The 25,566-nt window shown below is 53.5% G+C and overlaps 1 protein-coding gene across 3 annotated transcripts in view; it reads left to right on the top strand.

The window, feature by feature from the left end:
- EPHB2 (EPH receptor B2) overlaps positions 1–25,566 on the top strand; it is a 137,967-nt gene that overhangs the window by 39,198 nt on the left and 73,203 nt on the right. For all 3 annotated transcript variants that reach the window (XM_075027724.1, XM_075027725.1, XM_075027726.1), the window contains exon 3: positions 2,502–3,186. In XM_075027724.1, the coding sequence (XP_074883825.1) occupies positions 2,502–3,186 (685 nt within the window). The remainder of the gene's footprint in view (positions 1–2,501; positions 3,187–25,566) is intronic.

Below are 25,566 nucleotides of genomic sequence, written 5' to 3' on the forward strand. Positions count from 1 at the left end.
TGGTGGGATCGCCTCCCGTCCCCACTAGGGGCAGGCCCCTGGGGGGACGTGGCACGCATCGCGCCCTGCCCTGTGCACGTCACGGGTGCCGATACTGCAGTGCCGTCGCGGCTTCTCCCAGTGCGGCCCCGTGCCCGCTGGCAGGACAAGGCAGGGCGTCTTACCCATGGGTGACTGGCAAGGTTGGGTGCAGCCAGCATCACCTGGAAGACAAAAGCTGCTGGGTGCTCCACCTGTTCGTTGCCTCTTTGGTGATTATTAGAGATCCAAAAGCCCAAACGGTTGCTTTTTCCTTGGCTGTGGAGCTCCCGTGCCACTTGTGGGGGTCCCCATGCCCTGCCTCCACTGTTCATCCCCAAGCTGTAGAGGCTTTCCTTCCACCACGTGCTGCTCCTGTCTGGCCAGGGCTGAGCTCTTCAGGCTCGTGTCCTGAGCCCTCCCCAGGGGCTGTGCAGGTGTGGATGGGGATGGGGCAGTGCTGAGCATCTTTGGGTGCTGGTGGCTGACACGCTGTTTCGGAGTGGGTGTCGGGAGTGGTCCAGGCGAGGGAGAGCCATGTCAGAGGCAGGGCAGGGGAAGGAACTGCTTCCCTGTGCCTTGTCCTTGATTCCTTCACCCCTCCTCCCAACTAGTGCCCTAAATAACGGGGAGATCCTGCAATTTTCCACTACCACGCCAAATTTATTTCTGGAAGATAAAGCAAATGCTCCCCCTGCATTTTGTGAGGATGCTTTCCTCCTCCCCCAGCGATGGCAGCAGATTTGCAGCCACTGCCAGTCAGAAGTGGTTGGAGCTGTTTGGGGATCTTCCTTGACAGCCTTCTGTTGGACTGTTAGTCTTGATGTGCGAGGAGCAATCTGTCTCCCATCTCATGAGCCTCCCTCTGCAGTCCTGGGTGCCCTTGGGAGGCCATTTGCAGGCTGAGGGGCTGGGGGTGCTCTGCTCCTGCAGGTTTTTCCCTGCACAGCTCAGTCCTGGCACCGGTGCTGGATCTGGGCTGTGCTGCCTCCCTGCCCTGGGTGTCGTGATCCTGCATCCAGGGCAGGCTTGTGCTCAGGGTTTCACGTCCGTGGGAAACAGCTTGGCTTCCACTCGAGCAGGCTTATGAATGAGTTCATGAGAAGCCGTTCCAGCTGGCTGGGACTGTCACACACTAGCTGGACCCTGGTCCCTACCATCAGCATCACAAGGGTGCTGTGGGTGGGGAGGGGGCAGCACAGGGAGATGCTTTGCCCTCCAGAAAGGTCTGGGCTGGGGGAGATGCTCTAATGAGCTGGGTGAAAGGTGCTTTTCCCACAAGGACCCTTCCCCATCTGTGCTTACTGCAGAGGAGTGTTGGCTGTTACAGAGTGCAGCTCTGCCCTTGCCTGGTACCTCACCTTCCACCCTGAAGTTTTGCCATCCTGCAAAGGATGGAGACAACAGCAAGCACTGAAGGATTTGGGAAAAAACAGCCTGGGGAAATGGCAGGGAGCTGGACAGGACCAGGCGGTGTCACAGCAGCTCTGAGCTCTGCAGAAACTGCTCCAGAGCTGGCAGAGTCAGCTGTTAGTCGGCTGGGGGGAGCTGGGCTGAGCTTCCCATGGGGAAATATGTCAGCTCCGAGCTGTCTTGCTGAGAAGGATGCTATTGTCATGCCATAGCTCGTAGGACATCCCATAGATCCAGTTTAGGACAGCTGGGGCTGGGACCTGTACAAACCTGCAGGAGGGACCCCAAAGCATGTTGGCCCTTGAAGGGGCAGGGGTGAGGGCTACCAGCGGGACCTAGCCCAGCATCTGCCTTTCTGGGTACACAGCGGGGTCAGCCAGCCTCCCATAAACCTTCCCTCCTGTCTCTGGGGAGAGGTCACTGGCTACTGGCCCGTTGCGCAGCCAGCCGCCCGCACTGGTGCTCGGGCTGCAGCCGGCGAGGTTTTATGGCCATGTTACATGCTCCTGAGAAAGCGGGTCCTGTCTGCCACGTCTGTAACCGTAGCGGCACCGGTGGGAATACATCTGCTAAAGGCATCGTGTTACTTTGCCGGGAGGCTCTGCTCTATAGTGCAGCCCACGGGCAGGAGCCCCTGCTAAAGACATTACTGCCTGCAGAGGAGATGCCTGGCCTTACCATGCCCTGCCACCCAGCAGAGATGCTTTACCATAAATCTGGGCATGGAGCACGGCGCTGCTGGCAGCGAGATGGCCCTGAGCTCTGCTGAGGGCTTGGGCCACCTTGTCCCCAAAGTGCAGAGCCTGCCCGGCATGCAGCGTGGGTCAAACCCTGCCAGAGCAGGACAGAGGCGCATAGGTATGGGGTGCTTGCAGGGTGGTGCTGGAGCTGTGCCAGGGCGAGGTGCTTGGCACCGATGGGGCTGCCTGCATGGTGAGGTGGGCCTGGTGGGGGGCAGCTGGCACTGGCCGAGCCTGCCCGCTTGTCACAAAGTGGGGTTGGGAAGAGGTGAGGTGGTTGGGGAACGTCAGTTTGGTGCAGCCTCTTGACTTTCTGTGTCGTGTCCGCAGTGGGAAGAGGTGAGCGGGTATGATGAAAACATGAACACGATTCGCACCTACCAGGTGTGCAACGTCTTTGAATCCAGCCAAAACAACTGGCTCCGGACGAAGTACATCCGGAGGCGAGGAGCACACCGCATCCATGTGGAGATGAAATTTTCTGTCCGGGACTGCAGCAGCATCCCTAACGTCCCAGGCTCCTGTAAGGAGACTTTTAACCTCTACTATTTTGAGTCGGACTTTGACTCAGCCACCAAGACTTTTCCTAACTGGATGGAGAATCCTTGGATGAAGGTGGACACAATTGCTGCTGACGAGAGCTTCTCACAGGTGGACCTAGGTGGACGGGTGATGAAGATTAACACCGAGGTGCGCAGTTTTGGGCCTGTGTCCAAGAATGGTTTCTACCTGGCCTTCCAGGACTATGGAGGCTGCATGTCCTTGATTGCTGTCCGTGTCTTCTACCGCAAGTGTCCCCGTGTGATCCAGAATGGGGCTGTCTTCCAAGAAACCCTCTCAGGAGCAGAGAGCACCTCACTGGTGGCAGCCCGGGGGACGTGCATCACCAACGCAGAGGAGGTAGACGTGCCGATCAAGCTGTACTGCAACGGGGATGGCGAGTGGCTGGTACCCATCGGCCGCTGCATGTGCCGGGCGGGCTATGAGTCAGTGGAAAACGGGACCATCTGCAGAGGTAAATGCTTGCCTTCGGTCTCGCTCTGCGTGCTCGCCTCGTTGCCGGTGGGCTGCGCTGGTGGTGGCAGTTGGGATTTGCAGCTGGAATCTGCACGAGCCACCTGAGAGTGACCTCCTTGGGCAGGGGTGGGAGAGGAGCATGCGGGGTCACGGAAGAGCAGCATATATGTGGATGCTGACTCCTCCTCCAGCTCCTCAGTTCCTGCCCCGGGCTCGTCCATCCATTGCAGAGGCTCTGTGTTACCTCTGGGTCCTCAGAGCCACTGGGTCCAGGGGTGCTGGCCTATTGCTGGTGCCCTCCATGTTTTCCAGGTCTTGGAGGGATGCACTCGTGTGTAGCCATGGGGTGTGCCACCGATCTGCAGTCAGCTCCCAAAATATTGGGGCTGTTTTCACTTCCGTTTGCTCCCTGTGCCTTGGTGTGGGCCGAAGTGCTTCTGGGGTGAGGGGAGTGGGAGTGCAGGCACCCAAAGGTGATGTGGTGGGAGGGAGCAAGTTGTCTGCAGCACTTTCCTGGTGAAGTGCAAATGGCCCCAGGTGGGACATGGTCATAGGCTGTTCAGGGCCAGGCTCATCTCTCCAGTCTGGGCACCTCCCTCAGCAGCCAGAAGTCTTCTGCCTTGTAGATGATGTTCTCCTTCCCCCGTAGATGTTCAAAGCAGACTCTGGTAGTGCCTGCTCAGCTCAGCTGAGCTGAGCACCATGGGGCCAGCGTGGTCCTGGGCAAGCGAGAGGCTCTGCACCAGCCTCCCTGAAAGCACTGTGGCCAAATCAATCTCTCTGCTCATCCCCAGTCACTCATGGGCTTGGGGAGGTTGAGAAAGGAGCTGCTGGGATTATTGGGAGAGAGGTGGGGACCCGAGAGCTGCATGTTTAATGGGCACGTGTGGCTGTACCATGCACAGAGCAAACCGTGGTGTTTGGCAAATGGACTCTTCTCCCCACTATCCTGGCTGAACTTCAAAATCCCATTACAGTTTTGATAGCATTGGCACACTGTGAGGAGGGCTGGGGTTTCTCTGAGATCAATTATAGATATGTCGGTGGACATTGCAGAGTGCAAGGAAGGAGCTGTGTCTCCTCTCCTTGCTATGGGAAGGGGTGGCCAGGTAGCACCAAGCAAGCATGGGGAAGCTGCTGGTAGTGGGGAGATGAACACGTTGGAAAGGGGGATGGACAGTCTCTGGCCATGCGTGGTTGGGACTGCAGGTTGGATGGTCCCCTTGGAGAGGGCGCCACATCTCCTGCTGGTGGCTGGGCTGCTCACACGTCAAGCTACAGGTCCTGATGTGCTGCAAGTGCCATTTAATATCTGTGCTTTGAGCTACTCCTCACTGGGCCACTGAATGTCTCTTCCCACCAAGCCTGGGGTGATCAAGTGTCCTCTGGCTGTAGCAGGGATGGTGCTGGGGATGGGGACAGCAAGGAAATACTGCTGCAACACAGTATGGAAAGGGAGCCTGGCTAATCCCAGCCTCGAGGGGAAGATGGGTGTTTTACGACACCCAAGTGAAGCATTCATAGCAACACCAGAAAGCCAAAATGATTCATGTCAGCTTTTCCATCTCAGCTTTTTTTTTTTTTTTTCCCCTGAGCGGACCCATCCCTGCATAGCGCTTTGCTCTGATGCAGCTATGGTTTCTTGGGGCTCCCCGGTCCCACTGCCAGCCCAGCCAAGGAATGGTCCCTTCACATGCCCCGGGGCTCCCAGGACTCCTTATGCAGAGCCCTGTCCCTGCAGCCTGGCCCGGCAGGGCCGGGAGCAGAGGCAGAGCGGGCAGGAGTGGGGGGCCAAGGTGGAGGGAGTGAGCAGGAGGGAGGGGCTGGGTCTTCTCTTTGTCTGTGGAGCATCAGGATTTTGGGAGGTCCGGTACCTCGGCAGCTGTTTCTCCAGCCGGTGCTGGCGTGCGCCCGGCCCCACGCTCCCCACCGTCATTAATCATGCGGTGGCCGGCAGCCCGCCGTCTCTATGGGGCGGCTGGCTCCAGGGCTGCCTTCCCCTTCCCCTTTCCTTTCCCCTTCCCCTTCCCCTTCCCCTTCTTCTTCCCGCATGGGGCTGTGCAGTTGGGGCTGGATGGGACCGCAAGGTTGTGCCAGACTGGGACACAGCCTTTGTTTTACCCCAGCAGCCCCCAGAAGAAGAGTGGGGACTGGGAGGAGAGCCAGCCACAGAGTTGGCAGGACAGCTGTAGCATCCCCATCCTCTCCTGGCCCTCCCAGTGAGCCCTACAGAGGACTGGGGAAGGGGCTAGTCACCCCAGCTCAGCTGGGCAGAGAAAGGGCTCTCCTCGCCAGCTCAACACGAGAAGGACCTCCGGGATGCATCCCTGCATGCCTGCCCGCTTCCCGTCATCTCCTTGTCCCCGGTCCCCACAGAAGCAGCGTACAAGCCACCTGGTTTGGGGGACTCACTTGTACATGTGGCCGGCAGGTTTTCTCATGTTTCGAGGGGTGGGAGGGAATCTGGGCCCCTTTCCAGAAGCAAAACAAAAGCAAATCCAAGCTGGCTTTCGGGGTGAAGTGCTCTCACGCGCCTCAGTCACCCACACGGGACGGGGCGGGGATTGTGGGGGACATGGCTTACTGGTCCTGCCCCATGAAGGGGTCCCAGTGGAAAAGGGCATCCTGAGCAACAGACAGGCCCTCGGTGCAGCTGCAAGGCGCTGGAACGAGTTGCTCATTTTCTCCGCTGGGCTTTTCATCTGGCTAATACAGTGCAAGCCTGCTCACGGCAGTGTACACAAGGGATATTTATGGAGGAAGTTCATGCATCTAACAGCTTAAGCTCTTCTAAGCTTGCAGCCCCAGCACAAAAGGATTTGGGGGCAGTTAACAATTCTGTGTGGTTAAGAGATTTTCATTTTGCTGGGCCTGGCTTGCCAATCCCGCAGGGCCTTGTGAGGGGCTGGCTGCCCGCTCCTTTTCGCTCCGCTCCTCCGCTTGCTTCCCAGCTCCTTTCCGCTGCGCTGGCAAGGAGCTCCATGCGTGCGCCTCCCCGCACTGCCTCCCCCCCAGCCCAGTACGCCCAGCCCTGTCCTCCCTGCTTCACCTTCTCCTGCTCCCTGCCTGCGTCTTTTTTCTCCATCTCCCTGTTCTTTGTCTGCCGCCTCCCCCCCTTTTCCCCCGCCTGTCCCTCCCATGCAGCATATTAAGCGCATTTCTCTCTCTGCCTCCCTTATTCATTGGCTCCCCTCTGCAACGGCGGAGGCTGAGCTATTGTGCTGCCTGCTCTCTCTGTTTGGACTGGACGGTAGACGAACGCTGCCTGGAAGGGTCTCTGCCTGCTCAGCCATGGCAGCCGCTGGCTGCTGGTCCTAGTTATTGAACCCTGTGTCCAGCTCCGGCTCCTCTCCATCTTTGGAGGAGGAACATCTGCCTGTGTGTCTTGTATCGTTGCGTTTGCAGCGGGCAGCCTCTTCTTTGTTGCACTCATACAGCGCCGAGTGCTGGGAGTCCTGGTCTTGCCGTGGTAACAAGAGATGGTTTTGCCCTGCAGAAGCTGGTGGTGACATTCTCTTGCTGTCAGAGACATGTGGCGTCACCCCTTGGGGTCGCGGGCATTTCCGAGGAGGAGAGGAGCTGGTGACGTGCTGGGAAGAGGAGAAACCTGGTCACCTAGGTGGTCTGTGGAAGATCCAGGCTTCCACCTGTCTTCTCCAGCTCAAGGTGGAGCTGGGCCACCCCTGTGGGGAGCCTGAGGGCTCAACAGCCTGTCCCCTTCGGAGCCAGCACTGCCATCCTACTCCTTCCCTGGGGGGCATAGCCAGGAGGGAGGATGTGGGGGTCCTGACCCAGCTCCAGCACCCAGGGTGCTGGTCCTGTCCAGCCCCACCAACACCCCAGCCCGGTTCCACCACTGACCCAGCTGGATACTCTCAGGTCAGCTCCAGCACTGAGTCAACCTCAGTCCAGCTCTAAGGGGAGAAGCATGACCTGACCTCCAGGGTTATTGCTGTAGCAGGCTGGTCCATGGGGTATCCCGGTCTGGGGCTGGCTGGTGGGTTTTGGTAGGGCTGTGCCCTTGCAGATGCGTGTTCTACAGGTGGGCTCCATGATGGGCTTCCCTGCCTATGCTTCCATGTTATTTTGAGGTCCAGCGCAGCAGATCTGCCACCACCCCACCATGTGCTGGGGATGCAGATGCAGTGATATGCACGTACACGTGTGTGTGTCGAGGACCCAGAGCTATTCCTCCATCGCAGAGGTGTGGGAAGCAGTGGGGGTCTGCCCCAGCTGTGCTGTGCTTGGGTTTCGGAGGGGGGCAAGTACATGCTAAGGGCTTGGACGGGCGTGCAGCTTTCTGATGTGCCAGAGAAGAGTATGTCCTAGCTGTCTTACAGTCACATCCCATAAGTACGTAATGTTTTGAAGATAAGAGGCTATTTATGGCTCCCTGCCTGTTTCGGGTCTGGGCCTCCACTGATAATGCTGAACCCAGCCAATAAATTGTAAGGCCCTAGGGGTAATAAGTTCTTACAGGAAGCATTCCTGGTTGAGCTGGAGCAGATACAGCCAATCGTGATGTAAATGTTTCCAGAGATGGAGAATTGCCCATTAAATGCTTCCAGTGGTTGCTCCTGCCTTCTTACCCCCGGCTGAGCCTGGCACTCGGACCTTGGTGAACTTTGTCCACCACCACACCTCTGCTTTCTGTGTGCCAGTTTAAGAGTACTCCCTGGCCCCCAGTCCTCTGATAAGGTTTTCAGCCAGTTTTTTTGGCTTGTCCTGGCCCTTGGCACTGCTTTAGCCTTTCCATTAGCAGGTCCACCATCCCACATACAGGATGCTGTACGTGGTCAACTGAGTGCCAGAGGGGATGCTGAGATTTCCCTCTTCCTACATCCCCCTTGCTTTAACCATTTTGGCAATGGTGTTTCTCTAGGTGCTTTTGAAGGATACTTGTCCTTCCTGGTGGGACTGGGAGCAGAGAACCGCTGTGGCCCACATCCTTGTCCTTGGAGGTGTGATTTGACATGTGTTTGTACTGAAATGCACATTCCTTGCTTGTGCCCAGCTCACCGAGGCATCCAGATTGCTGTGTATCAGGAACCCATCATCTTCAGTATTTACCACACTACAACTTCCATGTAATCAGTTAACTTTATTGGGAATGCTTTGGGCTTTCTCCTGGGTCATTGATAAAAATGTTAAATAGCCCAGAGGCATGAACCAAATTTGTTGGCTCTAGTAGAAACAGACCTGCTCTCTGCACATTCCCTGCTTAGATCTCAGACCATAGCAGTATCAGCTCGCCAAGTTTTAATGCATTGAATATGTCTCACAGTGTCGGTGGACCCTCTAATTTCTGAATCAAAATATCATGTGTTACCAAGGGAAATGCTCTGCAGAAGTTTGGGTGCGTTGCATTAACGCTGTTACCTCTCCCAGCCAATCTTGTAATTGCATCAAAAAACCATACGAGGCTAATTTGCCTTAATCTGTTTTCCATAAATGTACGTAGTTTGGCACCACTATTACTACCTTCCTTTAATCCTTCGCTGACCAAATCCTGTAGCTGGCACATCCTTATTTGACTGGTACTGATGTTGCAGTGGCAGTCCTAAAATAGCCAAGACTGCCTCATTTAACAAATAGCTTTTTCCGACATCTCTGAAACATCCTACTACTTCATGGTGTGTGGAAAGTGAACATTAACTGTCCACTGGTTCATCAGCCATCTCTTTAAAAACTCTTAGGTAGATGCTATCCTGACATACTGATTTAACAATGTTTAACTTTAGCAGCTGCTATTTAACATCTTGAGTTACTGCTGGAATGGAAAGTATTTCACCATCATCCTATAAGATGATTACATCACCTGGCTTCTTCCCAAGTACAAAAGAGGAATTTGTCTGCCTTTTCTACAGGGTTGTTGACAATTTGAATGCTCCCAGCCGGCCGTGGCACGATGTCATTGTGAATACTGCTCTTTGGGCTTCTCCCTCTCCTCCCTCTCCGTCTGGGAAGCAAGAATACATCGTCTTTCCATTGCTTTGATTCTTCTCCCTCCTGCTTCTTGGTGACCCCTCCATGTTGCGAATCCAATTAGGGCTGTGGTGGGGATTGCAGCTGCTTGCTATTAACCGCTCCAAGCCTGCTTGGTGCACCCTGGAGTCGGAGGAGATGCCAGCTTGTCCTCTGCATGTTCCTGGGTTGTGTTTGGGCTTCTGGAGGTTGGAGTAGGACCAGCGGGAGCCTAGCAGAGCAAGGTGGTGTCAGATCAGGGGGCTGAGGCGTTTATTTCCTAGTGGTCCGAAGCCCTAAGAGATACTGACCTCGCAAGGAGGGTCACAGGTCGTCCAGGAATGGTGCAAGACATCTGCTGCTGAAGGAGGGAGATGGACAACTCACCTCAGGATAGGAAATGCTGCTTCTGAGGAACTAGACCTTCGTGGCCAAAAGCAGGCAAAGGAGATGAGAACTGCTTTCTCATTTTGCTTCCAAGACAAGGGATGGGCTGAGACCTTCCACAAAAGTCTTTTCTCTAGAGAGAAAGGGAGGAGAAGAGGTTTTCCAGGACAAGAATGTGATTTTTGAACAGCAGGAGCATTGCAGAGCACTCCCAGCCCTGTTGCAAAGGTGTAGGAAAGACCCCAGCGGGATGCAGAAGATGATAACCCAAGAGCAGCCCACTGGAAACTTGGAGGGGAACAGCATATTCTCATTTATTAGTATGGGTAGGTCATGAGTCCCTTGGGTTGGAGGAAGGAGATCTCAGGTCCAGAAAAACCCCTTGGGAGTTTCCTGATGGAAATGATGGGCACCCCTAGGATTTCTTGGAGAGACATGGTGGAGTTTTGCATTCCAGCTATCTGCCATAGCTGGTGCTTCCCAGTCCCTTTGCATGAGCCCTTTCTTCTCTCTGCTCAAGGTCTTCCCCAGCAAAGCTGCAGGGAAGTTCTCTGCTCCCCTTCCAACTTTGGGACAGGTTGCTCCCCCATCCTTACTCCCCAAGCATTTCACTGTGCTGGGATCAGTGAGAAGATGGGAAAAGGTGGGTGAGAGCAAAGCTGGAGGGTCTCCACCAGAGAAAGAGTGATGTCCCCTCTGACCCTCCATGTGCACTCACCGTGCCCGGGGTGCAGGGACGGGAGCCCCATTGTAACGTGGGTGCTTTCATGCAGCTGGCATCTGTACCGATAAGAAAATCTCCCCTTGACTTATTTTTACAGATGAAACAGCATTTTGGATCAAATACCGCATTCCTGGTCTTGCTACACCCGTGTGAGGGGGAGAATAGCAGCTCTGGCAGCACCCCGTGCCGACGCCAGCAGGAGAGCAGCATTTATTCCTGCTTTTCCTCTCTCTTCTTCATAGGCCTCCTCTCCCCCCCCCCCCCCCCCCTTTTTTTTTTTCTGAGAAAAGTGGTAAACATTAATAGGAACTGGAATGAATAGCTGGGATCCAGGCCCAGGCTTCCAGGATTTTAACTCATTATTGCCATAAAATGTAGGGAACGTGTTTTTTACTGTTAGTTTTTCCTTTGAATCAAAGCGCTCAGGGATCTGGGAGGCAAGGAGGGTTTTTCCCTGAATTCAGTGTAGTGCTGAAACTTTATGGGGCAAGAGGAGAATATTCTTCATCCTATGTAACTTGAGGAAAATTGGAGAAAATGCTGCTTTTGAGGAATTTTTTTTTTTTCATTTGAGATTTTTCTGTGAGGCAGGCCAAAACCATGAGATTATTTTGAACATTTAATTTTGGGACATAACCTCAGACAATTCTCTGCAGAGAGAGACGCCAATTTAAAGTTAGTCTGATGACAGATGATCACTCTGTAAGAGCACAGTTATTTTATTTTAGCGATACAAGGTAAAAGTCTTCCAGAAAATTTAATCTAGAAGCCATGATTAGCTTAATTAGCTCCAGGGAAACTCTTTATTGTTCCCCATATGCCTTAGAAACATAGTATATCACTGGAAAGCATACATAAAAGTCCCCATAAAGGTTAGGAAATGGAATCAAAGTGTTTCATAGCTCACACGATGGCTATGTTTACATAGACCAAACTTCAAACAATGTTAAATTAGGTTTGGCCAAGGAAAATACACAACATTTTCATATTTTGAAGGAGACCTTAAGTTCGGCAACACCAATCCGCGATACCCGGTCCTTGCACAGGCGGGTGTGATAACTTAAACACAGTAAGGAAGGAGTTGCATGAAGGTTGCAGAGCAAAACCAGGCAGAAGTGCGGTGAGTGCTGTTCGGTGTGTCTGAAGCATCCCCTTGTTGCTTTTATTTCTTGGCATTTGGGGAACTGGTGTCTAAAAAAAAGAAAATACCCCTCCCCCTCCCCTGAATGTTGCTAGGTATTAAAAACAGAAGAGACAGGAAAGAAAGGGCAGAGCCCGGCAGGCTGCGGGACGTGGCCAGCAGCTGCTTTAAGGCAGGGCTGCAGAGTGCCGCCGTGCTTTGGGTGGGCTGTGGCCGCACTGGGACACGCATACATTTACAGAGAAGATGCTCTGAACCAGCATCCTTGACATCCTCCCTACCAGCGAGCTTCAGCAGGAGTCTTCCTCCAAGTGAGTGGCAGCCCCATGCCCACCTAGCTCGGATGCCTTTGCTGGAGTCCAGCATCTGCCCAAGAAGTGGGGAAACTGGTTGTAGTACATGAGAAACTAGTAATTTTCGGAATGGCAGGTCTTACAGGCTGGAAAATAGGGAACAAAGTATAGGGTGTGCAGGAAACTGTAAGTCACTTGGAAAGCACCCTGTTAAGGGGAGACAGAAAAAAGTCCTACTGAGACCCAGAGCTACCACCTCAGTGCATTGCTCCTCCCGCATCCTTTTCTTTGAAAGGCACCCGAAAGGGGGGACCTGTGTGAACACAGTGTGTTCTGCAGGTAGGTGACTCCTGTGAAGCCTTTCCAGGTCTCTGAAGCAAGGTCTTCAAAGACAGAGAGCTTTTCTTCACTTCAGCGGGTTGAAATGACACCTGCCAATGTGTTAGCGTCTTCCTGGAGTCCTTGGAGGTAAACTGAGGATATTGGCCTTGCTCCTTGTGTCGGAAACTAGAGAGAACTTCGCAAAAACCCATCTCCTGGTTTCAGTTGGCTGATGGGTGTACGGTTCTGCAGTCAAGCACATCCCAAGCACCGTGGCTGGCTCACTCCTCTGCGGTGGGCTGTGGGTACCGCAGGGATGCTGCAGTGGGAGGTGATGGGCTTGCCTGGACCACAAGGTGAGGGTCCCATTGGAGGTCCACAGGTTTGGTGGGTGATGGCTAGAAATAGCTCATGTGACTAATGGGGCAAATTCAAAACGTATTTTGAGGGAATATCTGGTTCTTCAGTATTTGGGCAGTGATAATTTTCGAGGATGACAAGCTCCTACTTGGAAAGTCTTTTTGCACTTTGAGACTATTGTCACATTCAGAGCTCACGGAGACCCTGTGTTCAAGAAGACAATTTTTAAGTCTGAAACCAAAGCTAGCAATTTCCTTTCAAAACATTATGATCCCAAGAGTGCCACGGTTGTTACACCTGCAGCTGTGACAGGAGACAGGAGCAGAGTGAACAATAAACGGACATGTGATGAAGGCTTTATTCATTTCAGACTATCAAAATGCCCAAACCCTCAAGATTAGTAAGAATTAAAGTGCAGCCTGAAGTGGAGCCCATAAAGTAGAGTAACGTGGATGCTTTGCTCCAAATGGCATTTCTCCCAGCGTGGATGGCTTTTGAAAAGATCGTAGTGACTTCTGAAGCGGCTGTAGTAACAGATAATATTTGTCAAACAGCAAATGGCACACTCCATTAAATGCATGATATCTGCCTTTTTACAGCATCAGCTCTCCAGGAGGCTTTCTGTGAAGACATGGGAAGGGCCTGTGCAGCATCAGGGGCATGTTTGCTCTCAGACATCAGTGGGTGGTTTCCATCACGCCGTTCCACCTTTCTCCCTGCCCTTCAGGAGAGCCGTTCCTGAGCTCGGCGTCTGCATCCTCCCGGGGCGTGCAGAGCAAACGGGTGCGGGCTGGTGCCCTGTGCGGTGGCTCGAAGCACCCATGTGCATGGAGCATCAAGGGAGAGGCGGGATGTGGGACACTGCTGGGCATCAGACCCTTAACCAGGGTTTTCTAAGGTGCTGATCTCTCTCTTGAGGCATTTTGGTGGAAACGGATCATTTTTCATGAGTCTTCCTCTGCCCCTTTCCCTCCGCTCCCTTTTTCCTTATCCCTCCAGTCTCGTGTGACAGTGACAATTCTCCAGACATCCGTATTGCTGTAACCACGATCGAGAGCATTGTTTTGGCAGATAACCTCCCTGTTCATCCCCACCTGGATGGCTCAGGATCCTACAGCACTCTCTTTGGCTTGCAGGGAGCTGTGATGAGGGAGGAAGAGAAGGTGATGCCTCGGGCTGCCCAGGCAGTGGATGCTGGAGCTGCTCTCTCATGCCAGCCATCACCCAGAGGATTCCTGTAGCTGAAGGCATGAAGCTTAAGAGTGTTTACTGCAGTGGAAATGCTACTGCTGCAGGCCTTTCCTTGCAATACGGCGAGCAAAATTAATTCTGAGCCTTTCGGTGTATACGCACAGCCCTTGTTAATAAAACAAAGAGTAAAAGCGGGGAAAACAGGATTAGGAGAAACATTTGGGGAATGACTCATGCCCAGAGAAGCTTCTTGTTCACCTTTCCCTGCTGTGCACCCCAATGATGGATTTAAAATTGCCTGCATTTGCCATTGCATTGCTACTAGCAGTCCACAGCACGCTTCCCGGTGCGTAGTGCCTCGCCAGCCTTCCTCTTGTTTGGAGAAGGCGAGCGATGCTGTAATTTTAAGTCACCTTCACAAGTAGAGTGGTTATGCTGTTACCATCACCTACGTCAGCTCGGACATTGATTCAAGCAATAATGTTGGTGTTTTACTCTCAATTTACACCCTAGGAGTGAACCTGTGGCACCGACTGAAGAATAAGAAATGGGGTAGCTGTTGTAGGAAAAATAATCTCCAGGCTTTCTCAAGCTTGGTCTTCCAGCTGCAGCCATGCAAATCCTAGCATTAGGACCTGCAAAAGGTCTGCAGCACTGGAAATGGCAAGGTGCACCAGTTTACCCTCGGTTACTGCTTGCGCTGGTTGTTCTGCTTTATAAAGAGGATTAGGAAGCCAGAAGAGGAACTTTATCATGCCCACTGCTTACTCTTGTTGCCACCATGAGTATGGTTAATTTGCAAATAGAGTGACAAATCTAAGTGTGTGTATCTTTAGGATACCCTATAATTAGAACTGGTCTTTTTTTTTGCTTCTGGAAAGGTTTTTGCTGTCTGGCTCAGATGGAAGCGATCCCAGTTTGTTTTTGTTTCTCTTGAATTAGAGTGCGGCTGCTCTTTCCAGGATTTCCCAGGCAAAAATATGCGCGTGGGGACCTGCCCAACATGCACAGTGGTTCCTCTAGGACATGTCGAGCCCAATGCATGTGCACTTCACACGCAGCCTGTGTGTCCTCAACAGCTTCAATGATTTTGGGTGCATTTGGCTCTCTGTACCTTTGCAGGAGCCACAGTGGGGATTTGCCCATGTGCAAGGGCTGGTTTTCTAGTGCTTCCAGCTGCAAGGCAGTTATCGAGCGGCTGGGAGTGTGGGAAGAGGGGGTACACGTGGGAAATCGGTCAGATCATAACGTGCAAAGCTGAGTGGAGGGTTCAGACTGGACGCAAGTGCAGTTTTGCTGCTCAGTCCTGCCTAAAGAAGAGAGGTTAGCGTGCCACACTTCTCTGGCAGCAGAAGTCCTCCCTCCAGACTGGGTTGCCTGACACCAGGGCTGCCTTGGCCACTGCCACGAGTAGGGGTGAGGAAGGCTTTGGTGGAAAACAGGAGGAGGTTGCCCAGCTGGGGATAGGGTAGCAGGACAGGCGGGACCACCGCTGCCACACCAGCCCGACTATGTTGCATACGTTGCGGGGGGGGGGGGGCTGCGATGGAGTTTCCATGGAAACCAGAGCTGTGATTTCCTGCACACTGATGTGCTGGAAGGCCAAAAGCAAACGCAGGTGGGAGGGAGGGAGCGGTGTATGGTGGGCAATACGCCCTCCCTGGGGAGCTTCATCCCTGAAGCACAGAGGAGAGGAGGGAAGGAGGATGTTTCGGTACCCTGAGCTCACTTGCTGTCTCCCTGAAGCTCCGAGCGTGGCTGGGAGCAAGGGCCAGCCCTGGCAGAGGGCTCGGGGCAGGGACAGCATCCATATGTATGGATGCCTGGTGCGGCGTGTGTTCCTGTTGTGGCGAGGGCTGCTTAGCTCAGCATGAGCTTGTAAGGATGCAGCATCATGATAGAGCTCCATGCCAGCCTAGGTAGCTCACTAACTAGCAGGATTAATTAATTAGCCCAGGAGGAACGACAGCAATAACACTCTTGGTGTTTGGTCTGTAGCCTCTGCCTGTGGGCATCACCTCCGTGTGCTCCACGGCTTCCCCAGTGAGGCACCGCCGGGTGTGGGTACCACTGCGGGAGGGTGACCAGGGCAGATCAGGACAGCGGTGAGACACCAACCAGGGTGGAGGTGACATCCCTGGACAAAGACACACGCAGCCAGGTCAGGCAGGAGGGTGGGATGCCTTCAGACAGCTGCTGGGTCCCGACACGGACACATCTGGCTCAGATCTGGTGCAAAGTGCGAGGTTTGCAGGGGTCCCGGGTATTTCGCCCTGCTGGGTGCTGACTTGCTGGATCCTCCTTGGACTGCAGGTGTGCATGTCTCTCGTGCCCTGCGAGTGTGTGGCATCGCCCTGGCACCGCTGCATCTGCACCCTTGGGCTGGCGTGCCCGCGTCCCCGCTGTCACGCACTGCCTTCGAACCTGCGGGCCGGGTTGCGACTGCAGCAGCGATGAGTGCTGGAGCTGTTAGCAGACTGGAAATGTCTTTTGTCAAAGCTTGAGATGCCTCCAACCTCCTTTAATTAAAGACAATTACTGCTTTCAGCCCCTCTTCACAGCTCAGCTGGGTTGTTTGCAAACACACAGCTGCGGGAGTCTTTGTGCCCCTCTCTGAGTCCCGCTTCCCTGGAGACACACAGAGGTTTCTTTATTATCAGCATTACGGCTAGTGAGCAGCTGAGGAGGAGGAGGGGGTGTCCCGGGCTCCCGGGCTGTTTTGAGGTGCAGCACTGACTCTGCAGGGCAACCTGGAGCAACCCTGCCCACCTGCTGTCCAGCCTTTCCTGCAAAACCTTCTGCACGGTAAAGCAGCACATGGTTCTGTGCTGCGTGGGGAGAGTGGCTTTTGCTGGAGGCGTGAAGAGAAACGAAGGGGGATGAATGGTAATGGAGGCGTTTGGGCTGCGGAGAAGGTGGCTCTTGCCCCCGGCTGGAGAGACGGGACGGAGCAGACCCAGGCTGCAAGCTCTGAATACGTCCTTTTAAATAACGCTCTGCTGAGTTAGCTGTGACTTTGCATGCGTAAAGCTCGCTGCTTCGCCTCGCTGCAGGAGCTGCACCAGGCAGGCCAAATCTGTGCTTTCTCGACCGAACTGTGCTCAGAAAAAAAAATCTGAAACCTTCTGTAACCAATAACCCCCCTTTCTGTGCTTGAATAACTCGGAGGCAGCCAAATGGAGCTTAACCAAACTTTCCAAAACAGTCAGGGCTGGCGCGAGAACAAGCAGCATCCACTGCAGCCCTCTGGGATGCTGTTTCCAAAAATATGAGCCCCGGCACAGCGGCGGCACATGAAGCTGTCTCGTAACCCTGGCTCTCCTATGGATCCAGCCTCGTTCTGCAGTGCCGTCTCCAACCCCAGATGCTGCGGCCAAGGCCATGGCTTCTCCGTTTTCAGGTGCTAATGGTCTCCTCTGGGAGGAGTCGGGGCGGGAGAGCCTAGCAGGCAGGCCACCGCCTGCCTTGGAAGCGTTTGGTTGTTAAATCTATCACGGGGGCCTGAATGGTAAGTGCTCAGCCTTCAGGCTCAGGGGAGCCAAGATCCTTTTTGAGCTACTAACAGCCTGACACTGCTCTGTCTTCTCAAATTCATTTTGCAGCTCCGATTCCCTGGCGAGCACTAATCACTGGGCTGAGCATGAAGGGAAACATACCCTTCAAATGGGAAGCCCAGAAGCTCTTTCCCCTTAAACAGCCTCTCTGTGGACATCTTTGATCTGTTTTGGGGTGGTTTCTTATTCCACAGAAGGCTCTTGAAGGCCAGCAGAGGAGTTGGAGCAGCCTCCTAGAAGAGGTTTAAATGCACGCGCAGGCACTGTGCTGTGGATTTAGCACAGGTGGCAGATGGGCAGGGTCAGACACCCATTGCAAGGGCAAAGACCAGGGCTTCAGAGGCCCTGTTGCTGCAGCGGTCACATCTGTGGGATGCTGGGGCTGCAGGGACACAGTCCACGGTCCTTAGTGTGATGTCGCGGGATGCTGGGGCTCTGGGGACACAGGTCACGGTCCTCTGTGCAACAACGTGGGATGCTGGGGCTCCTGGGAAACAGTCCCCGGTCCTTAGTGCGACATCATGTGGGTCCTGCTGCGCTCATGGGAGATGGTGATTGTCCTTAGCCAGCTCAGTGGAGCAAGGTACCTTCGTTTGGCAACGCCTCCAGTTTCTGTTCCAGGTGTTGGTGGTGTTGACTTGGCTCACCAGAAGGAACATATTTGGGGCTGGAGCATGCTTTAGAAATGGACATCCTCCAGGTTATGTCCCCTGGGAAACTGTTGACTGCAGTTCTTGGTAGCTGGAGGTCCTGTGGGTGCTGACCACTTGGTCCAGACAGACCCAGAAACGCATCCAGTAGGTGCCCAAGAGAGTTTCCCACATGTTGAGCACAACTGCGTGTGTGATGGAAAGAAAATGACCTTTCCAGAAATACCCTGGTGTTTATTGGTTTGCAAAGGTCTGAACTGGCCAGACAGTAGGATAAATAAGGGACAGATAGAGTGATGATTTCTCCTGTCTTCTCGCGCGCTGTTCATATTTTCAGTGTCCACGGTGTCTTGTGGCAGTAAGTTATGCAATTTAATTATGCACCATGTTAAAAATATGTCCTTGCTTACTGTAAGAAATTGCGAGCAATCTATTCCCATTCATGTCTTCTATATTCCTGATAGCTTTATATACCTCCCTGAGTAGTCTCTTTTCAAATGGAAGGTCCTGAGTTGATTGACTCTCCATATGGAAGCTGCTCTGTATCCCTAATCATTTCTATCATCTACCTCCTGACCTTGTCTAAGGGTGACCACCACTGCAAGCATTGTTCAAAATGTGGCTCCATGCAATGGCTTAATAACATTCCTGTTTTGCACTGGGTTCCTTTCTTAATAATTCCTTACATTTTCTCATTTTTTTTGATGATGGATGAACTTTGAACTGATGTTTTCAGAGAATTATCTCTAGTGCTGCCGAGATCTCCTCCCCGCATGTTAATAGCTAATTTAGTGCCCATCGTTGTGTTTGTATAATTAGGGCTCTTTTCCCCCAAGTGCATTAGTTTCCTTTTGTCACCACTGAATTTCATTTGCCTTGTTATTGCCCAGTCACTCAGCACCCTCAGATCTTGCTGTTGCTCTTTGCGAGTGGCTTTAGCTCTGGTAAACCCGGCTAATTTGGGAACGTCAGGAGGCTATGCTGTGTCACTCATCGCCCCTTGCTCCAGCCTGCAGGTGGGTGCTCAGGTCGGCTCCTTGTTCTGGCACCAGGATGATCAACACCCTCAGCATCTGCATGAATATGTGCACTCGTGGGGATGTTATTCATTCTTTATGCAGTGGCTGGTCACCCTTGGTGGGCCTGAACTTTGGATGCCACTAGGGAATGCGTCATGTTGCTGGGATTTTCTGGCTGGATGGTGGTTTTTTTGACATGTTGAGCTCTGTTCCAGATCTCAGTGTGGTTTCTTCAACCACTGTTAGGCTAGCAGAGCCACTTTATCTCTTGTCTCAGGAGGCCCTTTGCCAACGTCTGAGCAGCCAGCAGAGGAGGATTGCATCGCATGCTGTGCAGAACGGTGGAGGGATGCAGCTTTGACTAGCTGGGTTGCTCAGCCCTTGGCTAGAGCTTGGCACAAGGAGGGGGGACCCCGTGAAGAAGAACCCGAGAAGGCTTCTAAGCACAGCTACAGCTCTGTGTGGGGCAATTAAAAGAGGATGGAGCCAAGCCCCCATCAGTGGTGCCAGATCATATAGAAAGGGACAGCAGCCACAAGCTGCAGCTTGAGACGCTCAGGATGGACTTTGGAAAAGCTGAGACAGTTGCCCAGAGAGGTTGAGCATCACCATCCTCAGGGATTTCCAAGTCTTGGCTGCACGCAGCCGCAGCTGCCCTGATTTAGGGCTGGGCATAGCCCTTCTATGAGATGGAGACTGGTCTGGAGACCCCAGAAGTCTCTTCCCACCTGCCCTGCTGGGATGCCAGGAAAAATCATGTCCAGGACCATGGAAACAGTTTGACCTGAGCACCACCTCTGCACTGGAGATGGATAGAAAAACCTCAGTATGGTGCTGATGCCAGCTTGGGGTCTAAATACGTTCCTCAGGTGTTAGCGTGGCATGCAGGGACAGGAGACCCCACTACAGGTCAGCAGCGCCCAGAGCCAGACCTGCTGTAACTGCATCTAGCAGGGAGTTGAAAATCTCTGCTGATAAAACCTGTGAAACCATGAGCAGTAAGTGAGGAGGTCTGGAAAGTCGTGCTAAGCCACATCTCATATAAAGAAGGTAAACGCAAAATTTGACTGTCCTGTAGACTGAGGCCAGAAAAATGCCTCCACGTGAGCAGACCACCCTGCTGTCCATGGTTCAAGAGTGATATGAAAAATAAACCTGGAGGGTGCTGCAGAGAAACACAAACATGGTCCCCAAGAGCCATGGAAGATGCACTTCCATGAGGGACTGAAAGAATTCAATAGAAAGAATTCATAAAGAAGATTAAGAGGTGAGATGATTACTAAGAGGAAACATGAGCCTCTAAAAGGCTTTTTAATCTGGCAAAGAAAGGGATAACAAGAACCGGTAGGGTTAAACTGAAGCTAGACAAATTAAAAAAATTAGGCATGTGTTTCTAAGTGATTAACCACTAGAGCAAGCTAATGAGATGACAGACTTTTCCACCTTTTGGAGGATGTAAAACAAGATGGCTCGTTGCTGGGCATTGGGCTTTAGCCAAGGACCAGCCATCAGGTTCATCAAAGGCCACCTGGATGAAGCGCGGCACCCCGGGGTCCAGAGCCTCCAAATCTGTGCAAAGCTGTGGAGGGACCAGCCAGCCCAGGGGGGCTAGGAAGACCCAGCAGTGCCTGTGAGAGCGATGGGCAGCGTCACCTCGGCAGTAGGACCCTGGTCCCTGCAGGCAGCACCCACCGAGGGGACCGTCATGCAGGTGTTGCCAACAGCCCTTCCTGTGCCTCCCATCCCTTGCTGGCATTGCGGGCATTGGATGCCAGAGCTGTGGCCGCTGGGCTGCAGCTGGAAATACTGGTAGAGAAGGAGGGAGGTTGTTCAAAGGGGTGTGAAACCTGGGCAAGGGCTCAGTACAGCAGCTTGGCAGGCAGCAGTTCCTCCCTCCCGTGTCAGCAGCAGAGAGACTCCTCTCCCACTCCCTTCTGGGTTGCAGAAGGGCCTGAAGGATAGCAAGTCTCCAGCTTGGCACCTTTGGATATGCTGTCTGTAATGTGTTGCCCCAAGACAAGCCCACAGCATCTGCCGGAGCACCCCAAGACACCCCTTGCTGCCCCCACTGAGCCCCTGCCGCTGCATCCCTCTCCCTCCCAGGGAGCTTCGCACCCCCTGACCTTGCCACCCCCAGAGTGACGTTCCGTGTCCGGCAGGATCAGCCTTCTGCACCGGGGGCCGGCGTGATGAACCTGGCTGATTGCGTCCCAGGTGAGGTGGGGGCAGAGGCCGAAGGCTCCTGCCGAGTCCCAGGTGCATCCTTGCACGTCTTGCCCCAGCCTTGCAAGCCGGGTGACTGCAGCAACAGCGGCTCGACATCCTCGCCAGGAGCTCCAGGCACCGGGCAGGGGCGGAGAGCTTCACCCCTGGTGACCCACTGCCCTGATGCAGGGGAGAGTGGCTCGTTTGGGCCGATTTGCTTTCGTTAACTAGATTAGTTGCTTTAATCTGCTGAAAGTGAGAGGCGTTGGTCCCGCTTGGGAATGCCGCAGAGGGGGCTGTTACTGGGGAGGGCAAGCTGCAGGGGGGAGGTGGAGGCAGCAGGGAGCCTGCTGCCTGCTGGTCTTTGCTGCATCCCCTTTGCATGGACAGATTTAGCCCCTCTCCTCCCACCCCTTCTCCACCCGTTTACTTTGTACGGATGGAAGAGCATGCAAGGGATTATGCTGTTCCCATGCTGTCCCCTTGGTGATCACCCCTATGCAGGTGCACGTGACCATGCATATACCCTTAGCCTAAACACGTTTGGCCACCCTCAGATTTTTTGCATCTGACAAAGAAACGTGGCGGCAAATTGATAGAATACCTCCATTGCTAGGTCAATTATTTCAATATCCTTCCGAAAAATGCACTTTCTTGTCCAGCTGTGTCTGTCTAGCTCCAGCAAATGGGTCTGTGGTCACCAGGGGTGATGCCCTCAAGGTGGCATGTCTTGCAGGGCATCGTCTGTGCCTGAACACACAGCTTATGTCCCCCAGCCGTGCAGGATGCCATGCCAGGACTGGTGGTTTCTGTGCTTTAACTCTGTCCTCAACTGGAGACAGATGCAGTCTTTACCATGATACAAAACACTGATGGACCAAGCATGCTCTGTCTTGAAGTATGAAGGCTCCTTCCTACATCTGTCTCCAACTGCAAATAAAAATCATCTTTCCTTTATGTTTCTTTGCTGTTTGTGTTCCGCTGCTACCCCCACGCAGAGCGGGGAGCAGGCTTGCCGAGGGACTCGAGGAGTCAGGGACAAAGTTGGGATGCAAAAGCCAAAATCTCAGCCCTGAGCTCTAACCGCTCCACCTGCTGCCTCTGCTCTGCATCAGTGCTTTTTATTTCTTGGTACACTCCAGCTTTTTTTGCCCAAGGAGAAAAGGATCATGCAAATGATTTGCCCCAAGGGATTTCTGGAAGCTGTTTAAGCCAGCAAATGCTGCCTTCTCCCCAGCTGTACCATGCAACTCAGTATGCTCATGAATTTCCCCTCCCCTAAGTGTAGGAAGGGCCTGACAGATGTTAACACACGATCAGTGTCTCAGGAGAGAGGAATTAAAGCCACACTGGACCCTTCGAAGACACACATTAGTGTCAGAAATTTCTAATCAATCAGCTCAGAGCCTCCTGGGGTCAGAAGCCTCTTTGAAATTCAAATGGGGAATGGCTCCTAATGGGTTTTATTTTGATTGCTATAAATTGATTAGCGTTAAGATAAACAAGTTTTGTTTCTTTCTGAAAGCTCTAAATATGCTCTGGGGGAGGAGAAGCAGTGGAGTCTGCTTCCCATTAGGATGTCCTCGCTCAGCTCCCACCCCAACACCAGTTTGCACCAGACACGAGACACTTTTTTTCTCCAGAGCTGGTTAAAGGTGATGGATGCATCACACGAAGAGGCTTTTGCAGTGCTGGAACAGGATACAGGTTAGAAGAGAAGGTGTGAGCATCCTCGCTGGTTTTCCAGGGCACACCCCTGTGTGCCCTCTCTACAACCGGCGTTTACTCCCTACAGCTTGTATTTACTCTATACTGTCTGTGTGGACTTCCTACAGCCGAATGTGTGCTCCCCATGCCTGTGTGTGCTCCCTACAGCCCCATGTGTACTGCTGCAGCCTGGTGTGTATGCGCCTTGTAGCCTGCACGTGGTCCCAGTGATGTGTGATGTGTGCAGCCCCATGTGTGGTCTGTACAGCTGGTATGTGCTCCCTACAACCCAGGGGTGCTCCTGACAGCCCCCTGTGTGCTCCCTATAGCCGGTGTATGCTCCCTACAATCTATGTATGCTCCCTACAACCTGTGTTTGCTCCCTACAATCTATGTTTGCTCCCTACAGTCCACGTGTGCTCCCTACACCCTTCTCCCTGTAGCCCCTGAGTGTGCTCTCTACAGCCTGTGTGTAGTCCTTACAGCCCATATGTACACCCTACACCTCGTTTGCTTACCCTGTACCCTTGTGTGTGCTTCATTTACCCCACGTGTGCTCCCCACTGCCCTGTGTGTGCTTCCGACAGCCCCCTGCATGCTCCATACAACCTGCGTGTCCTCCCTACAGCTGGTGGTTGTCCCTATAGCCTGTGTGTGCTCCCTGCAACCCCCTCTGTGCTCCCTACAGCCGCACGGCCACTTCCTACAGCCCATGTGTGCTCATACAGCCCTGTGTGTGGTTTGTACAGCTGGTGTGTGCTACCTACAGACCCGTGTGTGCTCCCTACAGCCCCCACGTGTGTCCTCTGCGCAGGCTGTGTCTGTTCTCTGTACAGCCACACATACGCTCCCTGCAGCCTGGCTGTGTGCTCCCTACAACACCACGTGTGCTGCCTACAACCCCTGTGTGGTCCATATAGCCGGTGTGTGCTCCCTACAGCCGGTGTGTGCTCCTTACCGACTGTGCTCCCTCCAGCCCCCTGTGTACTCCTACAGCCCGTGTGTGTTCCCTAGAGCACCATGTGTGCTGCCTACAGCCCTCTGTCTTCGTACGCCAGCCCCGTGTGTAGTTCCTACAGCCTGTGTGCGCTCCATACAACCCGTATGTGCTCTGCACAGCCCATGTGTGCTCCCTACGGTCTGCGTGTGCACCCTACAGCCCGTTTGTCTCAGTACAGTGCATTTGTGCTCCCTGCAGCCCCTGCGTGCTCTCTACAGCCCCATCTGTGCACCCTAATGTCCCTGCCTGTTCTCCCTATAGGCCATGTGTGCTTCCTTCAGGCTGTGTGAAATCCCTACAGCCTGTGCGTGCTCTCTGCAGTCTGTGTGTGCTTGCTACAGCCCCTGTGTGCGCTCCCTACAACCTGTGTGTTCTCCCTACAGTCCCTGTGTGCTCCCTGCAACCTGCATGTATGCTGTATAACCTTGTGTGTGCTCCATACGGTTGCTGTTTGGGCTCCCTACAACTATGTGTGGGCTTCCTACAGACAGTGTGTGCTCTCTGCAGCGCCTGTGTCCTCCCCGCAACCCTTGTGTGTGCTCCCTACAACCTTTATTCATGCTCCACGCAGCTCCACGTGTGCTCCATATAACCCCGTGTCTGCTTGCGCCACCCATGTGTTTCTCCCTCCAGCCCTTGTGTGCTCCATCCAGCCTCTGTGCTCTCCCGACAGCCGCTGTGCGTGTTCCCTACAGCCTGTCTGTGCTCCCTAGAGCACCATGGGTGCTGCCTACAGCCCACTGTGTGCTCCCTACAGCCGGTGTATCCTCCCTACAGCCCTGTGTGCTCCCTACACCTGTGGGTGCTCTTGGCCTCCTGAGGTACAGCTGTTTGTTTTTTCTTTGCCTTTCCCAGACTGGGTAGGACAGAGGTTCTTGTGATGATGGAAAGTCACACCAAGGAGCTTGGTGGATTTCCTTTCTTTTGCTTTTGTCTCTCCAGAGTCCTCTAGCCTTCTTTTTTGTGTCCCAGCTATGGCCATGAGGGTGGGATGGGAGTGTGTCCAAAGAAGAGCAATGAAGCTGGTGAAGGGTCCAGAGAACAAGTCTTATGAGCAGCGGCTGAGGGAACTGGGGTTGTTTAGCCTGGAGAAAAGGATGCTCAGGGAGGACATTATCACTCTCTACAACTACCTGAAAGGAGGTTGTAGCAAGGTGGGGGTCAGTCTCTTTTCCCAAGTAGCAAGTGATAGGACAAGAGGAGATGGCCTCAAGTTGCACCAGGAGAGGTTTAGATTGGGTATTAGGAAAAAATTGTTTACTGAAAGGGTTGTCAGGCATTGGAACAGGCTGCCCAGGGAAGTGGTTGAGTCGCCATCCCTGGAGGTATTTAAAAGAGGTGTAGATGTGGCACTTAGGGACATGGTTTAGTGGTGGACTTGGCCGTGTTAGGTTTACGGTTTGACTCGGTGATCTTAAGGGTCTTTTCTAACCAAAATGATTCTGTGATTCTATGTCCTAGTACCTTTTCAAGGCCGAGAATGAGGGGAAACAGGGAAGGTCCATCTTGTGGAAGTCAGTGGGTGCCAGTTTTAGGGAGTGCTACGGGTGCGTGCTGGGCATCACTTGGCTCCCTGATGGTGGCACAGGGAATGGTGTCCAGTAATGAGGGACATGGCAGATGCTCACAGGAGGTGCTGGGGTGTCATGCAGTTCGTGATGGCATGGTCTTGCTGCTGCGTGGGGCTGGGGACTTCCTGGCTGTCGGGGGCTGTAGTGGTTCAGGATGGTGACAACATATTGCTGTCGGTGGTGGCCATGGCTCTGTGCTCGGTGGTGGTGAAGATCTCCCTGTTGATGGTGGTGAGGGTCTCGCTGTTGGTGGTGACGGTGTCTGCTGGGAGGTGATGGGAGGCTGGGTGT

This window comes from Buteo buteo, chromosome 5 (genome assembly GCF_964188355.1).
Source record: "Buteo buteo chromosome 5, bButBut1.hap1.1, whole genome shotgun sequence".
Taxonomy (NCBI): Eukaryota; Metazoa; Chordata; class Aves; order Accipitriformes; family Accipitridae; genus Buteo; species Buteo buteo.